Source organism: Idiotropiscis lumnitzeri, chromosome 7, assembly GCF_059441095.1.
Source record: "Idiotropiscis lumnitzeri isolate Australia: NSW breed Sydney's pygmy pipehorse chromosome 7, RoL_Ilum_1.0, whole genome shotgun sequence".
Taxonomy (NCBI): domain Eukaryota; kingdom Metazoa; phylum Chordata; class Actinopteri; order Syngnathiformes; family Syngnathidae; genus Idiotropiscis; species Idiotropiscis lumnitzeri.
In genome coordinates this window covers 9,721,904-9,743,419 of record NC_142397.1, presented here as the reverse complement: position 1 = coordinate 9,743,419, position 21,516 = coordinate 9,721,904, and the positions used below count along the sequence as shown (strand labels likewise).

Genomic DNA, 21,516 nt, shown 5'->3' with positions numbered 1-21,516 from the left:
TTACCCTAGAAATAATTTCTAAATTATTTTAAATAAAACAAACTTGCTTGGTAGGTTAATTGAACTGCCCTTAGGTACAATTGGGAATGTGCGTGTGCGTGTGTGTGCCCTGCGATTGGCTGGCAACCAATTAGGGTGTACCTCGCCTGATTGTAGTTTGTCCAAATCGACTTACCGTACAATAGCCGCTGCCGAGCGCCTTCGGTGTTCAAATCGGGTCATAAATCGGTTGACCACATCTCAAACTCCGTTGCGTTTTTTTGTCACTGAAGATCAACAGCCAAGACGAAAGGGGGTGGGGTGACCCAGGAAAGCTTGCCGATCAAATCACAGACACAGCGGAAGCTGCTAGGTTTTCGTTAGAGAATAAAACCGATTTTTAAAAAAAGGCATGAATTTTTTTGTCATAAACACAGCAAATCATATTTAAATTATTCTTGCAACCTCGTCAAAAAAGATTAAAATAATTAGTCCAGAAACTGTTTTGGCTATATGTCATGTCACGTGCATAACACTAAAGCAGAAGTGGGCAAAATCAAGTGATCAGTTATACTAGATAACAAATTAATATTGATGAACTTTATCACGGGCACCGGGTATCCCTCGAGGACCACATGACTAGCCCACGCGCCTGCTCTAAAAATAGCTCGCCAGCGATGGGGACATATTGATTTTCGAGAAATGTTGTAGAAGTGATCTTTTGAAAATATATATACTGAAGGGATTCATGTAAATAATGTGTTGCATGTATTTATCTGTGTCTTAATTATTACGTCTTAACATAAATTATCTACAATTGCATGTAAAGGGGTTAATTGAGCAAATTTGGTATTACATGATAAGTAGGTCTCATTTTTAAAAATCAGTGCGCCAAATTAAAGAATTAAGTGGGCCGTACATTGCCCACCCCTGCTCTAAACTTTGCACAGCTCGTGTTACAAGATCTGATTGGAATCTTCGTGGCCATGTCTGCCGGGAAGCCCTGTAACGTGAGCGCTTGTTGACGTCAACCTTGAAAAGGTACAACCGGAAACAGTATTTTTCTCGGACACTTGACACTCTCTGCCGTGTGAACTTTTTTTTTTTTTGGGGTCACGCGTGACAAAAACAAGGCAAAAGAGCAGGAATCTCTGAACCAACAAACGACAATATGGGCGACGAAGACGAAGCTAATGTGACCGTTAAACGGTAAGATTTGTTTGTCGTCAAATGGCGCCTTTGTAGTGTGTCGAAACTTTCGGGAAGTGCGAGTCGAGGGAATTTATGCAGTCCGACGGTGAGTTTGATCGAAATTCATCGATGGTGGCTCACCTGCTTCTGACCAGTAATCGACCATTTAAAGCCAATATGTGCTCATTGTGGTCATTTGTGGTGGTCGCTGGATCTGGCTCCGTTCGTGAAGTAGTGGTAGTAATAATTTTATTTACGAGTTTTTGTTTGCTTGTTTTTACTACATTTACAATTTCTTGCGGCCAGTCGGGAGTTGCAAACGAGCTGTTTTGTTTCACGTGTTTATTGAAGAATTGAACAGTTATGCAGTAGAACAATAATGATGTAGCTTGAGAAACAAAAATAATTGGCAAATTGATTTGGACCGAACAAAAATAAAAGGTTATGATTGGGGTAAGAATAAGGATGTGATTAATAATAGAAAAATGTCACATTTGGGCTTAGACGATCAGGAATCACCAACTCCCGTACTCGAGGGCAACTATCCTGCATGTTTTCTGTCTCTCCCTGTAGCAGCGCACCTGATTCAAATGATCAATTTGAAATCCTTGAATGTAAATTTCTGAATTTGAATCAGGTGTGTTGCAACTTGGAGTGATGGAAGAAATGCATGATAGGTGCCCTCAAGGACTGGATTTGGTGACCCCTGGAGAGAGTAACCTTGCTATAATTGAAACATTAATAATATGATTATTATAATAATGCTAAACAGTTTTACTTGGAATGATTTCACACTGTCCAAAAATGGGCAGTGAAAAGCTTATGTAAAATATCTCTTTATTTGGCTATTATGACTAGTGTGGAATTTGTGGCGTTATTGGAATGTTTTGAAAATACTAAACTGTCACTGTCTTGAATCAGCAGGTTTAAACATAGAGTAACATAAGCCCTCAAAAGTTGCATAGTTTAAATTGCAAGTTGAAGTCAAAATGGTGGACGGGATAATATATCTCCATCTTTATAAAAGGCGCCTGATTTTGGACCAGAGTCAGCCTGTTCAGAACTTCTGATCGGCAGCAAAACAAACTAGTGTGTGCCTGCGCGTGTATGTGTGTGTGTTAGAGGGCTAAACACACGCAAACGCACTTCCTGTTTTGGTGAACAGCATGTTCCAATCCAAGCGGGTCGAAAGTTTAATTTGCAATTCAGAGTTTAATCAAGGCTCATGTCCTCTCCTTGAGATGTGTGTGTGCTCATGTGCATGTGTCAGCACACGCGTGGGCGTTTCCAGTCACCCATTCACAAGACACACTAATGTAAACAACAGTAGTGCCTGCTGTTACTTCTTGTGTCTGCTCACGCGTGCACGCACGCGCGCGCGCACAAACACACACGCACGCGCGTGCGCACACACGGGGCCAAGTTGCACAAGGACTGAGTGTTCCTGCATGACGGCAGACTGCAGTGTTGCACGATACTCATGCGCACACTATCAGTTTATTGCACAATTTGTGAGTCCCAGCAATGGAATTAAAAGTGTGTTTTGTGTCCTGTCTGCAATGTTCTCTGGTTGCGTGGGCGAAGGACGAGAAATGGAGCGATGGGTCAAACTGCAAGTATCCAACAGTTTGTCAACAGCTGAGTAGCCATTTTAGGGACGTTTGCTCCTCTTTTGGACAGCCAAAGTGTTTTTGCAGCAGAAGGGTTGTTCTGGGTGTAGAAGTGGGGGAGGAAGAAGGGATGGGGTCTTGTTCTCAAAGAGGTCCCACAGCATGCCCAAGGGACATTTTTAACATTCCTGCGCTCAGGCTTTTAGTGGAAAAAGGATGCACTAATGGTATGCAGGGGAGCCGGTTTATTTTGAAGGGCAGCTTCAGGAGGATTTTTCTTATTCGGCAGGTTGAATCAGCTTGAGTAGTGATTGTCAACCGGTTGGTCGGGACCCAGACATGGGTCATGATGGGTGGGTCGGTGACAGGTCGTAAAACATTACAGCCATTCCCCAGCACTGGCAAATTCCCAGCTCTGGTGTTTTTCATACAAATTCACTTCTATCTTAGTGTAGATCCATGATGGACTACATGGCGTTCCAACATACAAATAGGTATGTTTTATCTTGACCTGTGGTGACCTCTTTCTTCCTGGTTCAGGAGCAGTTCAGAGCAGAGGAAGCTGCGTTCTCGCGACGCGGCTCGCTGCAGGCGAGGTAAGGAGACAGAACTCTTCTATGACCTGGCTCGAACCCTCCCGCTACCCAGACGCGTCTCCACACACCTGGACAAGGCGGCCATCATGAGGGTCGCCCTCAGCTTCCTGCGTATGCATCGCCTTCTTCATCCTGGTAAGAAGATTCACTCCAAAATGGCCACTTCCAAACCAAAATAGCTGCTCGGACTGTAATATAATTTTCTGGTCTCGGGGCAGAGAGTCAAAGGGCGTCTGAAGAGGAGGAGGAGGACCCGGCGGATGTTTTGTACGCTCAGGCACTATCTGGTTTTATCCTGGTGATTACATCAGAAGGAGACGTCATCTACCTGACTGACAATGTCAACAAGCATATCGGCATCCCGCAGGTAACAACGCTCACTATATTGGAAAAAACATACGCTTAGAAAAATGGGGAGCAAAAAAAATACAACAAGTGATTATAACACGCGTTCAAAAATAGTCCAAAACTACCCTAGTAGTGTCATTCTCCTCGCTTCTTCCTCTTATTCCTCCTTTTGTTCCTTCTTTTATCACTCCTCCAACTTATTTTTTGCTCCCTCTGTCTTGCCATTCTGCTCCTCATTTGTTTCTCCTCCTCTATACTTTTGTATATGAAGAAGAAATCTGATTCTATTTGTTTGTGTCCAGTTGGAGCTTCTGGGTCAGAGCGTGTACGACTTTGTTCATCCGCGTGACCAGGACGAGCTCAGGGACCTCCTTCTTCACCCTCGTTAGTTACAACCAATTATTGATTCCTAAATCCTTATGATGATGATGATGAACTAGTTTGTAATGTATATAAGATGAGGTCAGGTTAAAATAAGCATCGTTTGTTCTTTGATTTTAGAATGCAGTAAAAAACTGAGCAGCGGTCAGTTAAGCCAGATGAACTTCTTCCTGCGAATGAAGAGCACGTTGACCAGCAGGGGGCGCACTGTTAACATCAAGTCTGCCAGTTGGAAGGTACTTATAAACACACTTAATGCATATACACTTTGTAGATGGTGTGTTTTAATAGATTTGCCTTGATGAAATGTTTTGTAGTGAGCCACTTATCACCTTCACATGTAAAAACTAGCTATGTCATTTTAAAGCCTGTATTTGTCGTTCTCTGTCAGGTGTTCCACTGCACCGGTCACATGTGTGCGCTGGGCGACTCTTTGGCAGCGCCCGCTGTGGATGCTGTGATGACGCTGCTGTGTGAGCCCGTCCCCCACCCGTCCAGTGTGGACTTCCCCCTGGGCACGCACACCTTCCTTACCCGCCACAGCATGGACATGCGTTTCACACACTGCGAGGGCAGGTGAGCACCAAAGCCCCATCTCATACATCCAGACAGAAAAAAGGCTCCACCAAGCACACCTTGAAAGTGAGAGTTATTGTGATTTTAAGTGAATTTTGTTTTGACATTTGTTAAAGTCCTCTATGTGGGCCAGTGAATCACCAAATCCAGCAGGTGGACCTGTCTCCTACTTAAATAATTTAAAACATAAATATACCACAAACTATGATCCCCAAACACTTGCGTATCATTTCAGACTAATCTTACAAAAGTAGGTGGCTCATAGAACATTTATTTTGATTTAGAGGGTAAAAAAAAAAATCGCTGAAGTGTGAAGGTGCTGCGTTTTATGGCTGTTAGCTTGGATTTGGCGATGTCTTGTTGCATCAAAGGGCTTTAATTGAAAAAGTCTAAAAATGTACGGAAAGAGGTGCAACTAGTGGCAAATTTTCATATTCTGTTTGTTTGTTTTCCAGGTTGGACGAGCTGGTGGGATATGAGGCGGATGATCTTATCGGCCGCTCTGCGTTCGAGTTTCACCACGCGCTGGACTCGGTTCATGTCAACAAGAGCCTGCACATGTGTAAGTTGTCATGATATCCTCCCTGGGGAGGAAAAAAAAACAATGTTCATTTCACATGGGTTTACTTTATTCTTTCTTCTCCCTGCAGTGCTGGTCAAAGGTCAGGTGACTACCAGCCCCTATCGCTTCCTGGCAAGCGGAGGCGGCTTTGTGTGGGCCGAGACGCAAGCCACCGTCCTCTATAACAACAAAACGTCACATGCCGAGGCCGTGGTCTGCCTCAACTTTGTGCTCAGGTAGCCAATCAGCCAATGTTTTTCCAGATTGGCCAACTCTATAGGATGTCTTCGACGCCATGCAAACTTCTATTGTTCAATGTGAATTTATTGTCTTTAGGTAAAGCACAAAGTGAATTGTTTGAGAACCTGCTTGTTTTGATATTGTATGTGTTGTTATAGTTGCTTAACAAAATTTGAAAGAGAATTTGACATTTTATGAAAGTGTTTTCATAGTTGTAGCTTGTAATTTTTACAGTTTTAACTATGAATATAGGCAGTTCTAAACATTTTAGAGGGGTGTCATTGCTTGGATTTTTGCGCTATCCCTGGCAGTGCTAGTCCTTATTCCCTGCAAAAAAGCATGGAATAATGGATGAATACATAAATAACATTTACACTTCATTCTTCTTTGCAGCGCCGTGGAGCAGTCGGATGTGGTCTTTTCCTCTGAGCAGGTCCGCACCGGCCATTGCCTCAAAGCCAAGCGTCTCAACGAGGACACTGATGTGGACGAGAGTCGCAGCAGCAGCACGCCAGAGAGACTTCTTTCTCCCACTCCAGAAGACACAGATCCCGTTGCGCCGCTGGCAGGAGGTTGGGTGTCATTAATTGGATTTTGTTTTTCTCCCCACATGAATTTTGTTAGGATATTTCTTCATGCCCATAAATTCATTCATTTCAATTTTTTTTAAATCTTGAAAGCTTTCTGCTCTTAACTTTAAAATGACAAAAATAGAATTAGCCCACACGAGTTCTCAGTGGCTCATTTTACAATAGTCTTTTTTTTAAAATGTAGCGAGCCCAGTACTGTATTTGTTTTTCTTGAACAGATTGATTTGCTATTGTAAGACAAGGTACCAATCTACATAATAAATTAATAATCATTGTGCTTGTTGTGCATGTCGCAGACTGCATAGCGCTTTCTTTCGCCACGCCATGCAGCTCCAGCGACGTCCCTGTGGACCCTCAGGATCTTTGCACTCCGCAGCTACGCCAGCTTCTCCTTCCCATCTTCAACCCCGACACTCCCCCGCAGTCATCATCCTCACCGGATCCTGAGCCAGCACCGGTAAATACCAAGTACGCTCGCTCAACATGGGACACGAGCGGCGCTTACGTGATATTTTTTTTCCAGAGCGAGAGCGGCAGCGTGAAGGACACCAGCGAGGTGGAGAAGTTCTTTGCCTTTTGGCCAGAAGATGGCGACAAGAGGAAGGACAACATGCAGCAGGTGCAGACAAAATATTTTTGTGCTTGTGAAATTGTAATGTATCATACTGAAAGCGGTGAATGTTTTTTCATTTAATTAGCGCATTTCACAACAGCTGGAGCTGTAACAAAAGCGCTTTCAATATGGTGTAATATAAATTAGTGTGAAATTAGAAGATGAACTAAAACGTATAAACAATAGATACCAGAAGAACAGCAGAACAGTGACAGTCTCATGTTAAGTCGAAAGCTAAAGAATAAAAATCTGTCTTCAAATGAGTTTTCAATGTGTACAGAGAGGGGGCTTGCCTAATATTTACTGGGAGGTCATTCCGTAGGGAAGGACCAGCAACAGAAAAGGCACAATCCCCCCTGAGGCTGTGCCTCTTCCTTGGTGCATGCAGCAGCATTTGGTCTGCAGACCTGAGGCGGCGGGCAGGTGTGTAGGGGTGAAGGAGCTCAGAGAGGTACACTGTGGCGAGGCCATTAAAATATTTGAAGACGAACAGAAGCATTTTAAAGCGAACTCTAATGTGCACTAGGAGCCAGTGAAGAGAGGCCAAGATTGAGGTTATGTGATCCGTCTTCCGAGATCCAGTTAAAAGGCGAGCAGCAGCCTTTTGGAGGGGCGCTGTTCCTTTTTTTTTGGTATTTTAACCACTTAACAAATAAATGCTCTAAATGGCAATATTCATATTTGGGATCTAATGTTACTCGTTTATAGATTTTTTTTAAACATATTCCTATAAATTGCAAAAGTATACAAACTGATAATTTGTCAGTTGCACTTTCTACTATATATTATTTTGTTTTTAACTTGACAGTATTACTTATGAACGACTAGCATTGTTCCAAATTGTTTTAAATGCAAATAAAGCCATCATGCCACTAGCTTTTATGAAGGCCAAATTGTAAGTAATGGCCATGGTAATGTGTCCCGTGGATTGTTGTGTTGTCAGGTGATGGAAGGCATGGATTTGGACATGTTGGCTCCGTACATCTCTATGGACGACGACTTCCAGCTCAGCTTCTTTAGCACCATCCCAGAGGCCAACAGTGACGTAGACACAGAGCTGTCACCTGAGCTTGCTGCCATCAACAGGAAACGGTAGGAAACCATTTGAAAATATGCAAGAAAAAAGTCATTAGACTGTAAGAATTTTTTTTTTAATTATGCTGGAGCAAATTCTGAATTTTGTAAAAAAATACATCTACATATTTGTAATGTAAAAAATTTATCATTTCATAAAAGAAGTTTTTAAATCATTTTAAAAACTGCAATGTAAGAAATGTTCAAAGTCAATTAGAATGCCCATTTCTGAGCATAAATCACCCCTGTTTGAAATATAACTCAATAAAAATTCTTATCAAAAATGCCACTAGGATAAATGCTATGACAAAGTTGCAATGGTGGTTACAACGCTGATATATCTCAGGACACACAACCTGGACGAGGACGCTCTTTCCCAGCTCATGGCGGCGGACGACAAACGTCACAAGCACGACAGCGACGGCACGTCCTTAGAAGACCAGCTCCTCCTCAGCCACGCATTACTGGTGAATGAGATAATGATGATTACGTTGTTGGCCGGGATGTGGCTGCTGTGTATTCTTTATTTATATATATTTTTTTAACACAGAGCTGTCTGGAGGGGAGCCAATCAGGGAGGGAGCCAGGCACCAAAGGACGGAGTCATCTTCTTACTGACAGGGATCCTGTGTTGGGGGGCAGAACAGGACTCTGTGACACCACATGTACGTTTGCGCAACTAAAATTGAATGGAAATATGCTGTCATGCATAAAGTACAGTATAAATGTCACAGAGACATGTACACATACAAAGTTTGACCTGAATCTATGTAGACATTAAAAGATTCAAACTTGCTTCATAGTCATTAAATATGGTTAATACATTATTACATTACAGGTAAATTAACATTAAAAAAGATAAACTATTTATAATACGCTAGATTGATATGAAACGTGACATTTTTTATGTTTGGCAGTACTGATGCTGGACATCTTCAAATCCCAGCCACCTCCTGACTTGTCTCCATTGTCCTGACCAAGCTGTCATCGTCATCTTTGTCTTCTGCAAACGCTCAGACAGCAGACAACCAACCAGCTACATCTTAAGCTCAGAAAATGATGATGCTTTACTGCTCTGACACACAAAGGCCTTTCAGTGAAATATTTTTCTATACATGCGCTATATAAATAAAGTTGTATTGTATTAAATACCAATCATGAATACATATACCAAGTCCATACAGTGGTATCACTTTTTGAGGGCATTTATTTGTGGTTCTCATGCATGCGCTGGGTGAGTGATATTAACATGATCTAACATTCCTACATGGTCATGTGTTTATCTTTTGCCTTGTTATCCAACTGTACTCTACTAGAAAAATGCGGTAATTGAGTAATAGAGCTTAGCATCAGCGAGTTTTTAGACCTACAGTAGAAGTAATAAATTGTGATACCTTACTGTAATTTTTAAAATGTTTTTCTGAGCATGAATTTATAAACAAGGATAATGCTACTTTCAATTACATGACTGTTTTTAATCTTTTTATATATACTTTTAGCAACGACATCATTATTCAGTGTGTCCACACTAACAAAAACATGGTGAAAAATATATATTTTTAAAATGTATATTAAAAAAATGCTTAGAAACTCTATTGCATTCCTGTGGTTGAAAAAGCAAATTGTATTGGGTCTTCGTCACGGAAACTCACATGTGCAGTCAATGAATTGAGACACCAGACTCAAATATCCAGAATCCACAGACATTTATATCGTGCCTGTATCATCTCGATTGCAGGCTGGGTAATTTGCTTCTTTCTTGACCATTTTGAATGGATGGTTAAAAAATATACAGTGCAGTATATGAAGGCTCACAACGATTCATCTATATATGGCCTTAAGGTTTAGTTGTTTTTTTTCGCAAAAGGAACGTTCGTTTTATCCTTTTGTCAATTTTACCGAAACACAAGGAGCAAGCAATTGCGATAGCAATTAACTCCATATGAAGAAGGTATTAAAAGTACTGAAAATCCAAAAATGTGAATGGAGAGAAGACTCTGTATATATGTACTCTTTATAATTTCGTAGTGTAGTTTTCTTGGTTTCTTAACTTTGTCTCACACTGGCCGTTGTTTTTGTCAAAAAATATGTTTCTGAATAAAGTTATGTTCATAAAAAGAAGAGGGAGGAAATTATGACGCCATCAACAAGCGACCAATGTAGTGCGCGGGGGATTTGAAAACAAAAATGTCGGCTAAAACAGAAAAGATGTTAGCTGTTCGAAAGTAAGTAAGACGTTTACATGTTTCTTTCTCAACAAAATTCCCTGAGCAGTCTTTCTTCAATTTGTTAAACACAACATTTGTTTGAATGTGTTCTACTTAAATTTACTGAACGTAGATGCTTTTAGATGAATACGCATTGGGGAATCATGAAGAAAAATGTTCATTCAGAATTGCTTTTTGTTTTTTTTCTTTTGTTTATCTTAGCATATCTTTTATTATAGCAATTCTATCTGAATCACAGCTACATGAGCAACGTTTACGATTTTGTTTTGTCCGAATAAATATCTAACCCCAAAATAAAATGTGAAAATGCAAATTTTTTAACTTTATTAACATCTGCACATCTTACAAAAAAATCTTACAACCAAAGCAAGTGACGATGTAACACATGACGTCATGAAAAAAAATATTATCAAATATAGTATGTAGCTAGGGAGCAACAGTACCCTGACATTGACTGGAGATTAGGTCAGTTTGTCCAGACATTGTCTGTCCGGTCAACAGTCCTGAATGTACGCCGTTTCGCACCCAAACTCGGGTAAGCCCACCCGCGACCCTAATGAAGAGGACAAACGCAATCAAATTGTGGATTGATAGATAACTCTTGACTTCAGTTTGTGCTGAGTGCATTTGAAATGGATTGTGTGTACATATTTAATCATGCGTGTCTACATGTTTGTCAGTGTGTTGCAGAGCTGTGACCCCACTAACCCGGCGCTTTGTGATGCGGGCGAGGAGCTGGACCCTAAAGGAGAGAAACTCCTCTTCCTCCAGGTTTTCAAATTCTTCTGAGGGTTTTGGTCACCAAAACATCCATATCTTAATGCCCTTTGTGTGCGTGTGTGTGCGTGCATAGGACAGGCAGCTGGTGCAGAACGTTGAGTGGCGTCAGCTGTTTGTCCTGGACTCTATGATGTGCGAGCTGGAGGGCCTTCAATCTGCCCAGCAACTGTTAACACAGCCCTGCCCCCTGCAGTCTGGTAACAATCGAAAAAAATTGTCAGCACAGCATGAGAAAATGTTTTTTTTTCATTTACATCAGTAGTTAGCCTTCATTTTGCAAATGTTTTTACATATTATGTACTGTTTTGTGAATCATGAAAAGTTGAAGTGATGAAGCCACAGATTTATTTGCTTATATTGTTCTTGATCAGGATTCTTCATGATTGACTTATATTTTGGTTCTCATTTATATTACATCAATTAAAGATGACAATGTAGCGAGGGAACACGATAAATGTTCTGAAACACGCCACTTTCACATTTCCTCCATGTTCTTAAGTGGAAGGCGGACTATTATTTTATTTTGATTGACATCTATAGTATCATGTCAGACAGTAGTTTGTTTTCTTACCGCAGAAGACGGAGCTCGAGGCTGCTGGCAGGCTTTGAAGGCAGAGAGCAGGACGACAGCAGAGCAGACGGAGGCGCTGGTCGACACACTGCAACAAAACATCATCGGTAAACGACACAAAGTCACACAGCTACTGCAACAGCTGCAAGCCAAGGTACATATACAATAACACACAAACACGCTAGGTGTGGGCAATTCATGAGTTTATTCTATGATTTGATCGAATGGTCTTTTTTTGTTGTTCATTGATTTTTTTTCTTCTTTCTTTTTAGTATATATTTTTTCCCTACGTTTTTGAAGAATAAATATGATTTTATTCAGTTATGTTTGCCGTGAAAAATGGTTACATACATCTATGTCACATGTATGTGTTTCAGAGGCAGCAAAGTGAAGAATTACAGGTGCAAATGAACGAGGCACGCAAAGCATCGCAGGCACATGATGGTCAGCTGACTCGGCTGAAGGCGAAGCTTGGTACGGCGCTCACGCACATGGACGTCTGGCAGCGTTCCAGAGATGGGTGAGTGTCATCGGGTCACATGACGGGTCAAGCGATCCGACGCGTCAGATGCGGTGTGCTTGTCAGCTTGCAGTCGTACCTGGCGGCCGTGCAGGAGGTGGCGCACGTCAGCCTGCTTTCCTTCAACCAATCACAGGTGTCTCTGGAGCTGAGGCCACATCCCCCTGCCAACACAAACCTGGCACTCAATGAGCTGGAGCCGTTGAAGGTGGCAGTCATCTGGAGCCAAGACGACCGCTTCACACTTCAGATTGATCCAGTACGAAAAACTCTTGAGTATCGTTTGGTGCTATTTTGATGCCAAGGAGCTACATTGGAGTGAGTGTGGGGGCAAAAGTAGTGGTTTTCTGCAATTGTGTGGTATCTAAAGGTAATTCTAAACCTTTTAAGCAGGGAGGCGTCAATTATGCGTAACTTCCTTTATTATTTGTGGCTGGGCTCTGTCCATATGTGTCAAAGTGATTAAAGAGTTTGGAATCATACTCTCATTTTTTACTCCGTAATCACTACAAAGGAATTTCAATTGACTTTTTCCTGAACTATAATCAGCCACTATTTAACAATCTCTTTAATGATAAAGGAAAAATAATTGACGCGTGACCTTCATGTCACGTGATTAGGCAAGCCCGCTGAAGCAGCTGCAGGAAGACGTATTGGGCTGCCCATCCGAGCTCAGCGGTGCGCTGGTGGAGGTGGTGGAGAACTACGTGGGTCAGGCCGACCTGCTGGCCGAGATCCAGAGTCTGAGATCCAGGTGGGCTTCATAAGCGACCCCTCGCTGTCCTCTGTGATCTAACGTGGGCACTCCCGCTTTCCTTTTCAGCTTCGCCATCGACTGGCATCCGGCTGAGCGCCTGCTGGTGTACCTCAAGTCAACGTCCATCTTGTGCCACCTGGAGGTGCAGGAAGGTTACCCCAATGACGGAGCCGTACGCCTGCGAGATGTACAAAGAGACGGACAACCACTGAACACCACCGCATTGCAGGTGTGCTGCTCGGCCATCATTAACATCAATTAATAGCACTAATCATTACCATACAAAAAATGCTTCAAATAGTGAGGGACATTGACAATTGGCACTAATCATTAGCATGTTTCATTGGAATCAAATACAGGATGTTTGATACGTACTTTTTTTTTCAGACCGATTCCCGCATACTCATTCTCTTGAGTACTCACTGATACGAAACCAAGTAACCGATACTGCTAGTTTTTTTTTGTTACTTAGCATTTTAAAGCAATGAAAGCTAATTTTAAAGACCTTTTCTTAATTTCTGACAAAAGGCTGAAAAGCCTTAGTGCAAGAAAAAAAAAAAACACAAAAAACTCTCGATTTTAGGATTATTTTTGATTAAATTAACAATTATGCAAATAAACCTTACAACTTGGTATTTGTTCCAAATAAATTGAAGTACATTGTTAATGGAAAATAGGGCTTAGGTGATATGGTAAATGGGCTTCCACTTATATTTATAGCGCTTTTCTAAGCTTCGGTACTCAAAGCGTTTCATACTGTTGCCTCATCTACCTACCGATGACGCAGCATCAGGAGCAACCGTGGCTTTGGTATCTTGCTCAAGGACACTTTGACATGATTACACTGGCCGAGGGTCGAAACCCCAACCTTTGAGGTGGGGGAGACCACTCTACCATTAAGCCATGCCTCCCCGGCTAAAAAATGTATCACAATGTAAGGATTTCATATTGACCGATATTGATAAATAATAAATTCCTCTTCAAAATAATAAAAACTATTAAAATTATTCAAATAATGCACTCTCAGCAATAGTATAAAGTTTCTCAACATTCATTGCCATTGACGGATATTGACGTCAAAAAGTATGTTCATGTTACCAGGGCTGGTAGTGAATGAGTTAAAGATGTTGCATCTTAATGTGCATATTCCAGGTTGTTCAACGATACAGTTCATACAGAAAAATGTTCTGTCAGCCATGCATGCCATTTACTCCATTATAGTGGAACGGCCTTCTGCATCAATGACCAGTATCGGCAGCCTTCCTGAGTTCCCAGTGCATTGAAACAGCTGGTATCAGCTTGATACCATTACCTGATATCAAAACTCGTCCATCCCTGATCAATTATTAGCATCAATCACTTCCATCAAGTATGAGCACAAATAATTAGTGTCAATCATGTGCCTCTATTGTACATAGAAATTACTGTCAGTCAGTTGGCATCAATCACTACCATCAACATCAATCAACAATATTATTTTTCTTCTTCTTTTTACCTTCAGCCTCGAAACCCTGATGGCAGCCTCACTGACTGGCTCGTTTTTCTCTGCAGCAATCCACTCATTTGAAGGTTTGATGATGATGTTTGTGATACTCAAATTAAACTGGCAAGAACCATCGTCAGGTGCCGGATGATGATATTAATGTCTGCCCATGTGTGTATACAAGATCTAAGGGTGGAAAGGACGAGGTAATACAACACATCCTGAGTCAGCCAAACAAGAAAGTAGCAATCCAAATCACTCTGACCATAATCTGAATGAAGATACTGCAAAACAGCATTACTTCCAGCACTAGGCTAAAGCCTGAATTTCAAGAATGTTCATTTGATAAAGTACAGACGACCGAGTATTTTGTATTGTTCAGTGACAAACACGTTCCACTTGTGACGAGTTGAGAATGTTAATTAAAACATCACCTGGGGAGTTGTTAAATGTTTTATGGTGAAACAGTTTTAGCCTGGAAAAACATCCTTGAGCCACATGCTGCAAAATTGTCAACTATTTCATTAATATAGCATTAAACTTCCCCATGTATAATTAATCTTCAATACACAAGTGAAGCAGTTTTTCACCTTTGCTGCTGGCTCATTGTCTTTTATTGTATTCACAGCCCTGAATGAGGTAATATTGTAGTGCTTTCCTCCCGGTGGTGCGCACACTTGTGCAATTATTCGTCATGATGCCAAACTTCAAACATCCAGTACTTGAGGGTAGGGGAGGTTTTCCTCTGTTTCTCAAGCCAAAACGAATGACGTGAAAAAAATTTGACAGAACGTAACTACTCATCAATGACTTGTCCTCATGCATTCATGTATTTGTGTGTGCAAGAGAGCGTGTGATGTGTTAGAGGGCGTGTGCGGGCGTGTGCTTGAATGTGTGTGTGTGTGAGAAAGTATGTGTGTGACTGACTGACTGGGAGTGTGTTGGAGAACCTTTTTGTGTGTGCGTGTGGGGGTGTGTTGTTTTACAGTAAGTCAACTTCTCTTTTTTTGGACAAACCACATTTAAAATGCAAACAATTTTAATAAGAAACATTAAAAAAAAACGCCGTAAAGCGGTCGGCGAATTCAAGTCATTGGGGTTTTTTTGGGCTTCCGTCATGGTGCAAATCAATCAATATGAGAAATCGTGGTGTGTGGTTTCTAGTTTCCTGCCGTGGTGTCAAATTCCACTCAATGAAACTAAAACGTCAGAAGGGAAAACTTCAAATATGACAGAACAAACAGATGTCAAGATATATTTATCAATTATGTTAATGTTATTTACAGTATGGCATTCATCAAGAGAAAATACATTCAGTGTGCAAGTTGATCTACTTCATATAAATATAAACTCATAAATGTATTATAATATTTTGTTTGTAGATGCAGTGGAACCTCTCAAGTCACTAAGGTTGCAAGCCTCGTGAAGTTGGGCTTCAAGCCTGCATTAGGGGTTTAAATTAGGGTTTCAAGTTAGGTTGAATACAAATTAGAGTTTCAAAACAGGGTTTCAAGCCCAAGTTTGAACTTTAAATTAGGGTTTCAAGCATGGGCTAAGGTTTTAAAACAGGGTTAGGGTTTCAATGAACTATTTCAAGTTTAGTTGGTGTTTTAAATTATGGTTTGAAATCTAGGGTAGGGTTTCAAGACATTATTTTAATTAGAATTTCATGTTGGAGAGCTTCCATTGCACTGCTTCTTCAGATGAATCAGACAATATTAATAAATTGTTCAAAATAACATTATAAATCCCGGTTGGTTGCCAAGACAACACACAGGTTTCTATAACAACGTGATTGCACTCACACACACACACACACACACACACGCGCGCTTACAGTACAACATAAGTCAGATGAGTGCAAACTAGCCAATCAGCTTTGGTATGAACGCCTGCCCGCTGCGCCCAACACAATATAAGAAAAAAAAAAGTGCCAAGTCATGACGTCTGGCAGCTATCAATCGGAACCGCCTGACAGCTTTGTCCTTCAAATGTCCTTGTCGTCCGACAGAGAAACGCTTAGCCTTCGGTTGTCGCTCGTTCGTGATTGGGCCTCTTCGTAAGGGGGCGGGGGATTATTGGGGCTGGATTGATTGCCGGGCAGCTCCCGGGCAAGCAGGAGCTGGGTTGGTCCCGGTGGGAGAGAGCGGGAGGTGGGGAGTTGCTGGCCCCAGCTGCCATACACCGCCTCCTCGTAGGACGGTAGAGAGACAGGAAGTCCTTCAGCCATCAGGTCCAGCTGCTCAGAGGACCGATGCCTGCTGGGAGATAAATGTGTCATGTGACTCAATTCAGACACAGGTCATGTGATGCGCATCATGTTATACATGCCCTGCATCATGTGGCACACGATATGCGCCATGAGACGTCATGTTCCACACACATAATGTGAAATGCCTCATTTGGCTCATCACCTTACAATTTAACGTGTTATGTGACATGTGACATCTGACATACATGTCATTACATGTCATATAACAACTTGTAACGTGTCATGTAAATCATCATATGACACATCTTGTGACACACATCCTGCAACGAAAACATCACTTGACCCATGTAATGTTTCATGTTGTATACGTGATGTGACAACCAGTGACACATTGTTTTCTTCCAGATATGACACACGTCATATGACGCATTTCATATGACTCATGTCATTTGATACATATGCCACATCATGTGACGTAACATTTGACACTTCATGGAACACATCATGTGACACACGTGTCCTGTGACATGCATCATGTGACATGTCATATACATGACACGCCATGTGACATACATCATGTGACATGTTACACATGACATGAGTCATGCGTCACACGTAACACAGGTCATGTCACATGCGACTTGTCATGCATCGCCAAAGATCATGTGACACAGGGGACAGCTGTCATGACACACGTCATATGACGTGACAGGAACCATGTGACTCATGTGTCGCGTGTGAGTTGACGTCAGGGACCTCACCTGTGTGAATGACAGGGGCAGAGGTGGGACTTGACCACCAGACATGCGGTGGTGGTGAGCAGGAATATGGACACGCCCACCGCCGTTGTGGCCATGTTGGGAATGCCAAAATCTGGCCCGTCGTCAGCGTTGATGTGAGCCTCCCCTGTGGAAACAAGCAGTAGGGTTTCAACTCAGGGTTAAAGTCTAAAATAAACTTTAAGGTTTCAGGAGGTTTCAAATGTGGATTTCAAGTCCAGGTTAGGGTTAAAAACAAAGGTGAGGGTTTCAAGTTACGGTTTGAAGACAGGGTCTCAAGGTACGGTTTGAAATCTGGGTTGGGGTTTCAAACAAGCATTAAGGTTTCAAATTATGGCTTCAAGCCAGTTGGTTTCTTACTAACCAGAGTCAAGTATTACATTCAATTCTATCTACAGCACTACAAGGCATTGTGGGTTTAAAAAAAAAAGTTTAATGGGTAGGATTTCTAAATAGGGTTTCAAGTGAGGGGTAGGGTGTCCAGTTTGCGTTTCAAATGAGGATTTCAAGACATAGTTATGGTCTCAAATTAGGATTTCATAATATTGAGTAGTGCTTGACAGGCTTATTTTCTCTTCTGCAGGGCATCGTGGGTAAAAGAGTGGACAGGTTTTTGATGTCTATGCGGTTAGTTTGATGCTTCCTGTCTGTCAGCTTCGTGTTTATTTAGGTGGCTTGTTTCACTTCCTCTTCTGATCTCTGACTTCCTGTTTGCAGAACCACTTACAGAAGAAGTAGAACAATACATGGCACCAAAACCATAAGTAGTATGATAAGGAGATAAAAAATTAACACTACAAGCAATCTTTAGTGATTAGTAGGGTTTTTAAGCCTGTGTTAGGGTTTTCAAGTCAGAGAGGTATCAAATTAGGGTATCAAAACATAGTTTAAATCCTGGGTTAGTCTTGAGTTGGGGTTTCAAATTACTTTACTTGGATTAGGGTTTTGAGTGACAGTATCAAATTGCAGTGTGAAACCTGGGTTAGGAGTTAATGGTTTCAAATTAAGGTTTCAATGTTGAGTTTGGGATTCGAGGTTTTAAATTAGGCTTTCACGAGCAGGGATAGGGTTTCAAGTTTGGGTTTCAGATTACGGTTTCAAACAAAGGTTAGGGTTAAAAATCGGGATTAGACCTAAAAACTTGAATTGAGATTAGTTCTCTTCTTCTCACACATTATGTTTTGGTTGTCTTGTTTATGTTGACCAACGCCTGAAATAAATGAATGCCTTAGAAAAGTAATAATAATAAAAAATATTTCAAATTGCATTCTGGAACTTGGGTAAAGCTTTCCAATTGTGATTTGACACAAAACTCATGCAAATTGAAATCTGGGTTAGGGTTTCAATTGAAGGGGTTTTATTTATGATGTACCATTTTTCAAACAATTTACAAAATGTGTTAAAAATGTCCAACTCTACATAATGTATATATCCACAATAATATAATGTCATTATGTGCCTGGCAGAAAGAAAGAGGAATCACGCGACCTAAAGAGAGTGAAACTGAACCAGCTTTGCGGAAAGACCGAAACGAGAACTTTGGAGGGAAACTAGGTCAGCACGTTTAGATCTTTGCCCATTATATGTAACACTTCAAATGTGCTCGTGTCAAATACAATAGGCATTTATGCCCAAAAAATAAAATAAAATCTAATCTTTAACCGTGCTTCACCCAAAACTCAAATTCTTTAAATGTTCGAAATCTAGTAGCACTCAGACTTTCAATCTCTGTCCAAATGGGCCTAAAATGGATGCTTTGAATCAAAATGGCAGTCTTCCTGTATCTTGTCACATTTTTTATTATTATTTTTTTTTTGGTGAGTCTACTAATGGCGGACAGCTCTACCAAGTTTCATGCTGTTAAGTCAAACTCGTTTCCGGAGTTGAATTTCTCAATTCTGGGAGCACTCAGACAAAATCTCAAGAATTGTTAGTCAATAAAGGACTGGAAATGTTGGCCAAAATGGCAGAATTTATGTTTAGTAGCGGATATGTCTTCTTAAAACATTTTCATGAGTCTACTCATGACGCCCAAATTTCATGTAGCTAAGTCAAAGCGTCTTCAGGAGCTGAATTTTCAAAACATCCAGAAACTAGTTTCCCGTTTTATGGCAAGTCATCAAAATTTAATGCCATGCTCCAAATTCTTCAGATTTGAGCCGAACCCATCTGTCTAGTGTACGTGGGTCAGATTTAGTCGCAATCAGACAAAATCCTAAGAACGAGTGAGCCTTTGAAGGACTCCTGGAAATGGCCTCCATTTTTTCTGACATGGTTCCTGGAGAATTTTTTTGCAGGTCTATTAATGATTATACACATTTCTATTGGCTAAAATAAACTGACTTCGAAAGATGAATTTTCCAAATCTGGTATAATTCGGATGAAATCTCAATTGCAAGTTCCTCTACCTAGAAATGATCAAAATGAGCCTCAAATGTGTTGTCGGACATGGTTTGGTGTACATTTTATGTGCATCTAGTCAACATGTCGACAAAATTTCATGTTGCTAAGTCAAACTGGCTTTGCAACCCAAATTTTCTTATTGTGGTTGGAATTGGAGAAAATATCTTGAAGAAGGAAACCTGGAAATGGCAATTTTCCAAATTCTGTAGCAATCAGACAAAATGTTTGGAACATTTTCCTCTTTGACGGACACCCGGTGCTTTGAACGAAAATGGCAGACTGCCTGAACGCTCACCTCTGATGTGGACGCAGGCGGGAATGGGCGGCTTCCAGGCGCCATAATGGCACCAGGAGACGGGAGACTTGGCTGTGTGATAGCCATCCTCACAGAAGAGGTGCACAGAGCTTTTGTGGGGGAAGCCTCGGCAGGGGGACGGCTCACATCGGAAGCCCCCATGCTCCGGCACCAGGGGGTGTGTGCAGTTGCTCAGACGGCCTGTAGGGGGCACAGTGGCTTTGGTAAAGAAGGCAGTGGCATCACCATCGTAAATTGTTTATTAATTCCTAACAGTCAATTGTGAGTGTGTGTGAAGATTGAGTGCAAGGGTCACATTTCACTTTTACCATTTGGACTGTAATTTGCTGACAAACCATCTCATTGAGATACAGAGAGGAACATGTCGGCATAATACAAAGGGGAAAGAAAGGAGAAATCTAAACATGTGACTATCTCCTGAGGGAAACGTGTACATGCAACACTTTCAGAATTACAGTGCAGTCTGCCTACTTCCAAATTCCCACCCATATCGCAACAATTATTTTTTTCATAATTATTATTTCAGAAAAACTAAGTGACGCGTCACACATTTCCCTTTGTTAGAAAAAGTCAAGATTCACCTGGTAAAGAACTCTGATGGAAATATGTTCACATATGTGATTACCTGCAAACAGGTGTGGTAAGGAGGTCAAGAGGACGATGATGATGCACCGAAATGGCCAAAGAGACGACGGTGATGCAGACATTCAACTTCCTGTGGAGCAGGTCAATTTTGAGCAGCCATTTTGAAAGAAGCCTTATATACAAATCTTTGATACTTGAGTTGCTTTTTAGCCAAGCAATAGACACAATAATGATTATTTTATACACACATACATTTTTTCCAAGTCTTTACTGGGTTGGGTTGTCACTTGTATAACGCTTTGGGGATGCGATGATTCTGCCCTACGTGTGTGAGACTGAAATTTGTGTACGTGTGACTGTCTGTGTACAGTGCAAATAATATTTGTGTGTGTGCATGCGTGTACATGTGTTTAGTAATGTAACAGAGAGGACAGCTCTGTGAGGTCAAGTCAAACCGAGCTGCTGTGTCACGTGACCATGTGCTCCGTGGGTATGCAGCATTTCGCCACTGAGCCTTGTTGAATATCATAACTTGTACTGAAACCAAGGAATATTTAGGGGAAAAGAAGTAAAACATGTTTAAAAAAATAAATATCTTAGGAGGAGAAAAGTTTTTAAAAAATCTAATAAAACTTTTGCAGCAGGTAATTTGTTTTTAGAATTGTATTGCGGTGGCCCACCGGCCATATGTTGTCCACCTTTGTTCAAGGGATCTCTCCAGGAAGTCTACAAATCGTCCCAATATTTGTTTACGTTATTTTTTACAGTGACATGCCAACAAATAAACCTATAATCACTTTTATGGATCATAAATGTATCATCTACTGCTCGTTTATATTGTCGCAATCGTTGGAAGCTGATATTAACGACGATATAGTTGAATCTTGAAGGTCTCACCTGGAGGCAGCGGAGAGGTAACGAATGAAGCCGACGACTGCCGCTCGCTGCTCGGCAACAACAAGTGGCTTCTTGGCTTGACAGCTTCTTGCCTCTTTGGCTTTTCTCCCTCCTCCGCAGCTGTTCCAGGATCAGCTGGGTTAGCAAACAGTCGCGAGGAAACTGATTGGCAGTGAGCGAGTTGTCAGCCGCGCCCCCACAGAAACAAACGCTAGTTGGAAGAAG

General features: G+C 41.4%; 3 protein-coding genes across 7 annotated transcripts; 2 read left to right on the top strand and 1 right to left on the bottom strand.

Moving 5' to 3' along the window:
* The first annotated feature begins 992 nt into the window (after window positions 1-992).
* hif1al (hypoxia inducible factor 1 subunit alpha, like) lies at window positions 993-9,353 on the top strand. Of its 3 annotated transcripts, XM_088300285.1 has the most exons (16): window positions 993-1,022; window positions 1,094-1,188; window positions 3,321-3,511; window positions 3,595-3,743; window positions 4,027-4,108; window positions 4,226-4,341; window positions 4,497-4,681; window positions 5,137-5,243; window positions 5,332-5,479; window positions 5,877-6,055; window positions 6,370-6,530; window positions 6,597-6,692; window positions 7,630-7,778; window positions 8,107-8,227; window positions 8,311-8,425; window positions 8,678-9,353. In XM_088300285.1, the coding sequence occupies exons 2-16, from the start codon at window positions 1,151-1,153 to the stop codon at window positions 8,734-8,736; spliced, it is 1,896 nt and encodes a 631-aa protein (XP_088156411.1). In that variant the 5' UTR covers window positions 993-1,022; window positions 1,094-1,150; the 3' UTR covers window positions 8,737-9,353. The 3 variants fall into 3 exon arrangements, with proteins under 3 accessions (XP_088156411.1, XP_088156410.1, XP_088156412.1); XM_088300284.1 differs by lacking the exon at window positions 993-1,022 and having other exon boundaries at window positions 1,046-1,188; XM_088300286.1 differs by lacking the exons at window positions 993-1,022; window positions 1,094-1,188 and adding an exon at window positions 1,228-1,276.
* Window positions 9,354-9,880: 527 nt separating this feature from the next.
* On the top strand, window positions 9,881-14,653 carry LOC148333484 (uncharacterized). Of its 2 annotated transcripts, XM_088300289.1 has the most exons (10): window positions 9,881-9,985; window positions 10,669-10,759; window positions 10,842-10,965; window positions 11,345-11,493; window positions 11,717-11,859; window positions 11,926-12,118; window positions 12,480-12,613; window positions 12,683-12,845; window positions 14,118-14,185; window positions 14,284-14,653. In XM_088300289.1, the coding sequence occupies exons 1-9, from the start codon at window positions 9,948-9,950 to the stop codon at window positions 14,181-14,183; spliced, it is 1,101 nt and encodes a 366-aa protein (XP_088156415.1). In that variant the 5' UTR covers window positions 9,881-9,947; the 3' UTR covers window positions 14,184-14,185; window positions 14,284-14,653. The 2 variants fall into 2 exon arrangements, with proteins under 2 accessions (XP_088156415.1, XP_088156414.1); XM_088300288.1 differs by having other exon boundaries at window positions 14,118-14,653.
* Window positions 14,654-15,340: 687 nt separating this feature from the next.
* LOC148333483 (sushi domain-containing protein 6) lies at window positions 15,341-21,516 on the bottom strand. 2 transcript variants are annotated; one of them, XM_088299757.1, is made up of 5 exons: window positions 21,292-21,516; window positions 20,435-20,524; window positions 19,789-19,989; window positions 17,073-17,217; window positions 15,341-16,360 (listed from the first exon to the last, which is right to left on the bottom strand). In XM_088299757.1, the coding sequence occupies exons 2-5, from the start codon at window positions 20,514-20,516 to the stop codon at window positions 16,087-16,089; spliced, it is 702 nt and encodes a 233-aa protein (XP_088155883.1). In that variant the 5' UTR covers window positions 20,517-20,524; window positions 21,292-21,516; the 3' UTR covers window positions 15,341-16,086. The 2 variants fall into 2 exon arrangements, with proteins under 2 accessions (XP_088155883.1, XP_088155884.1); XM_088299758.1 differs by having other exon boundaries at window positions 15,341-16,357; window positions 21,292-21,506.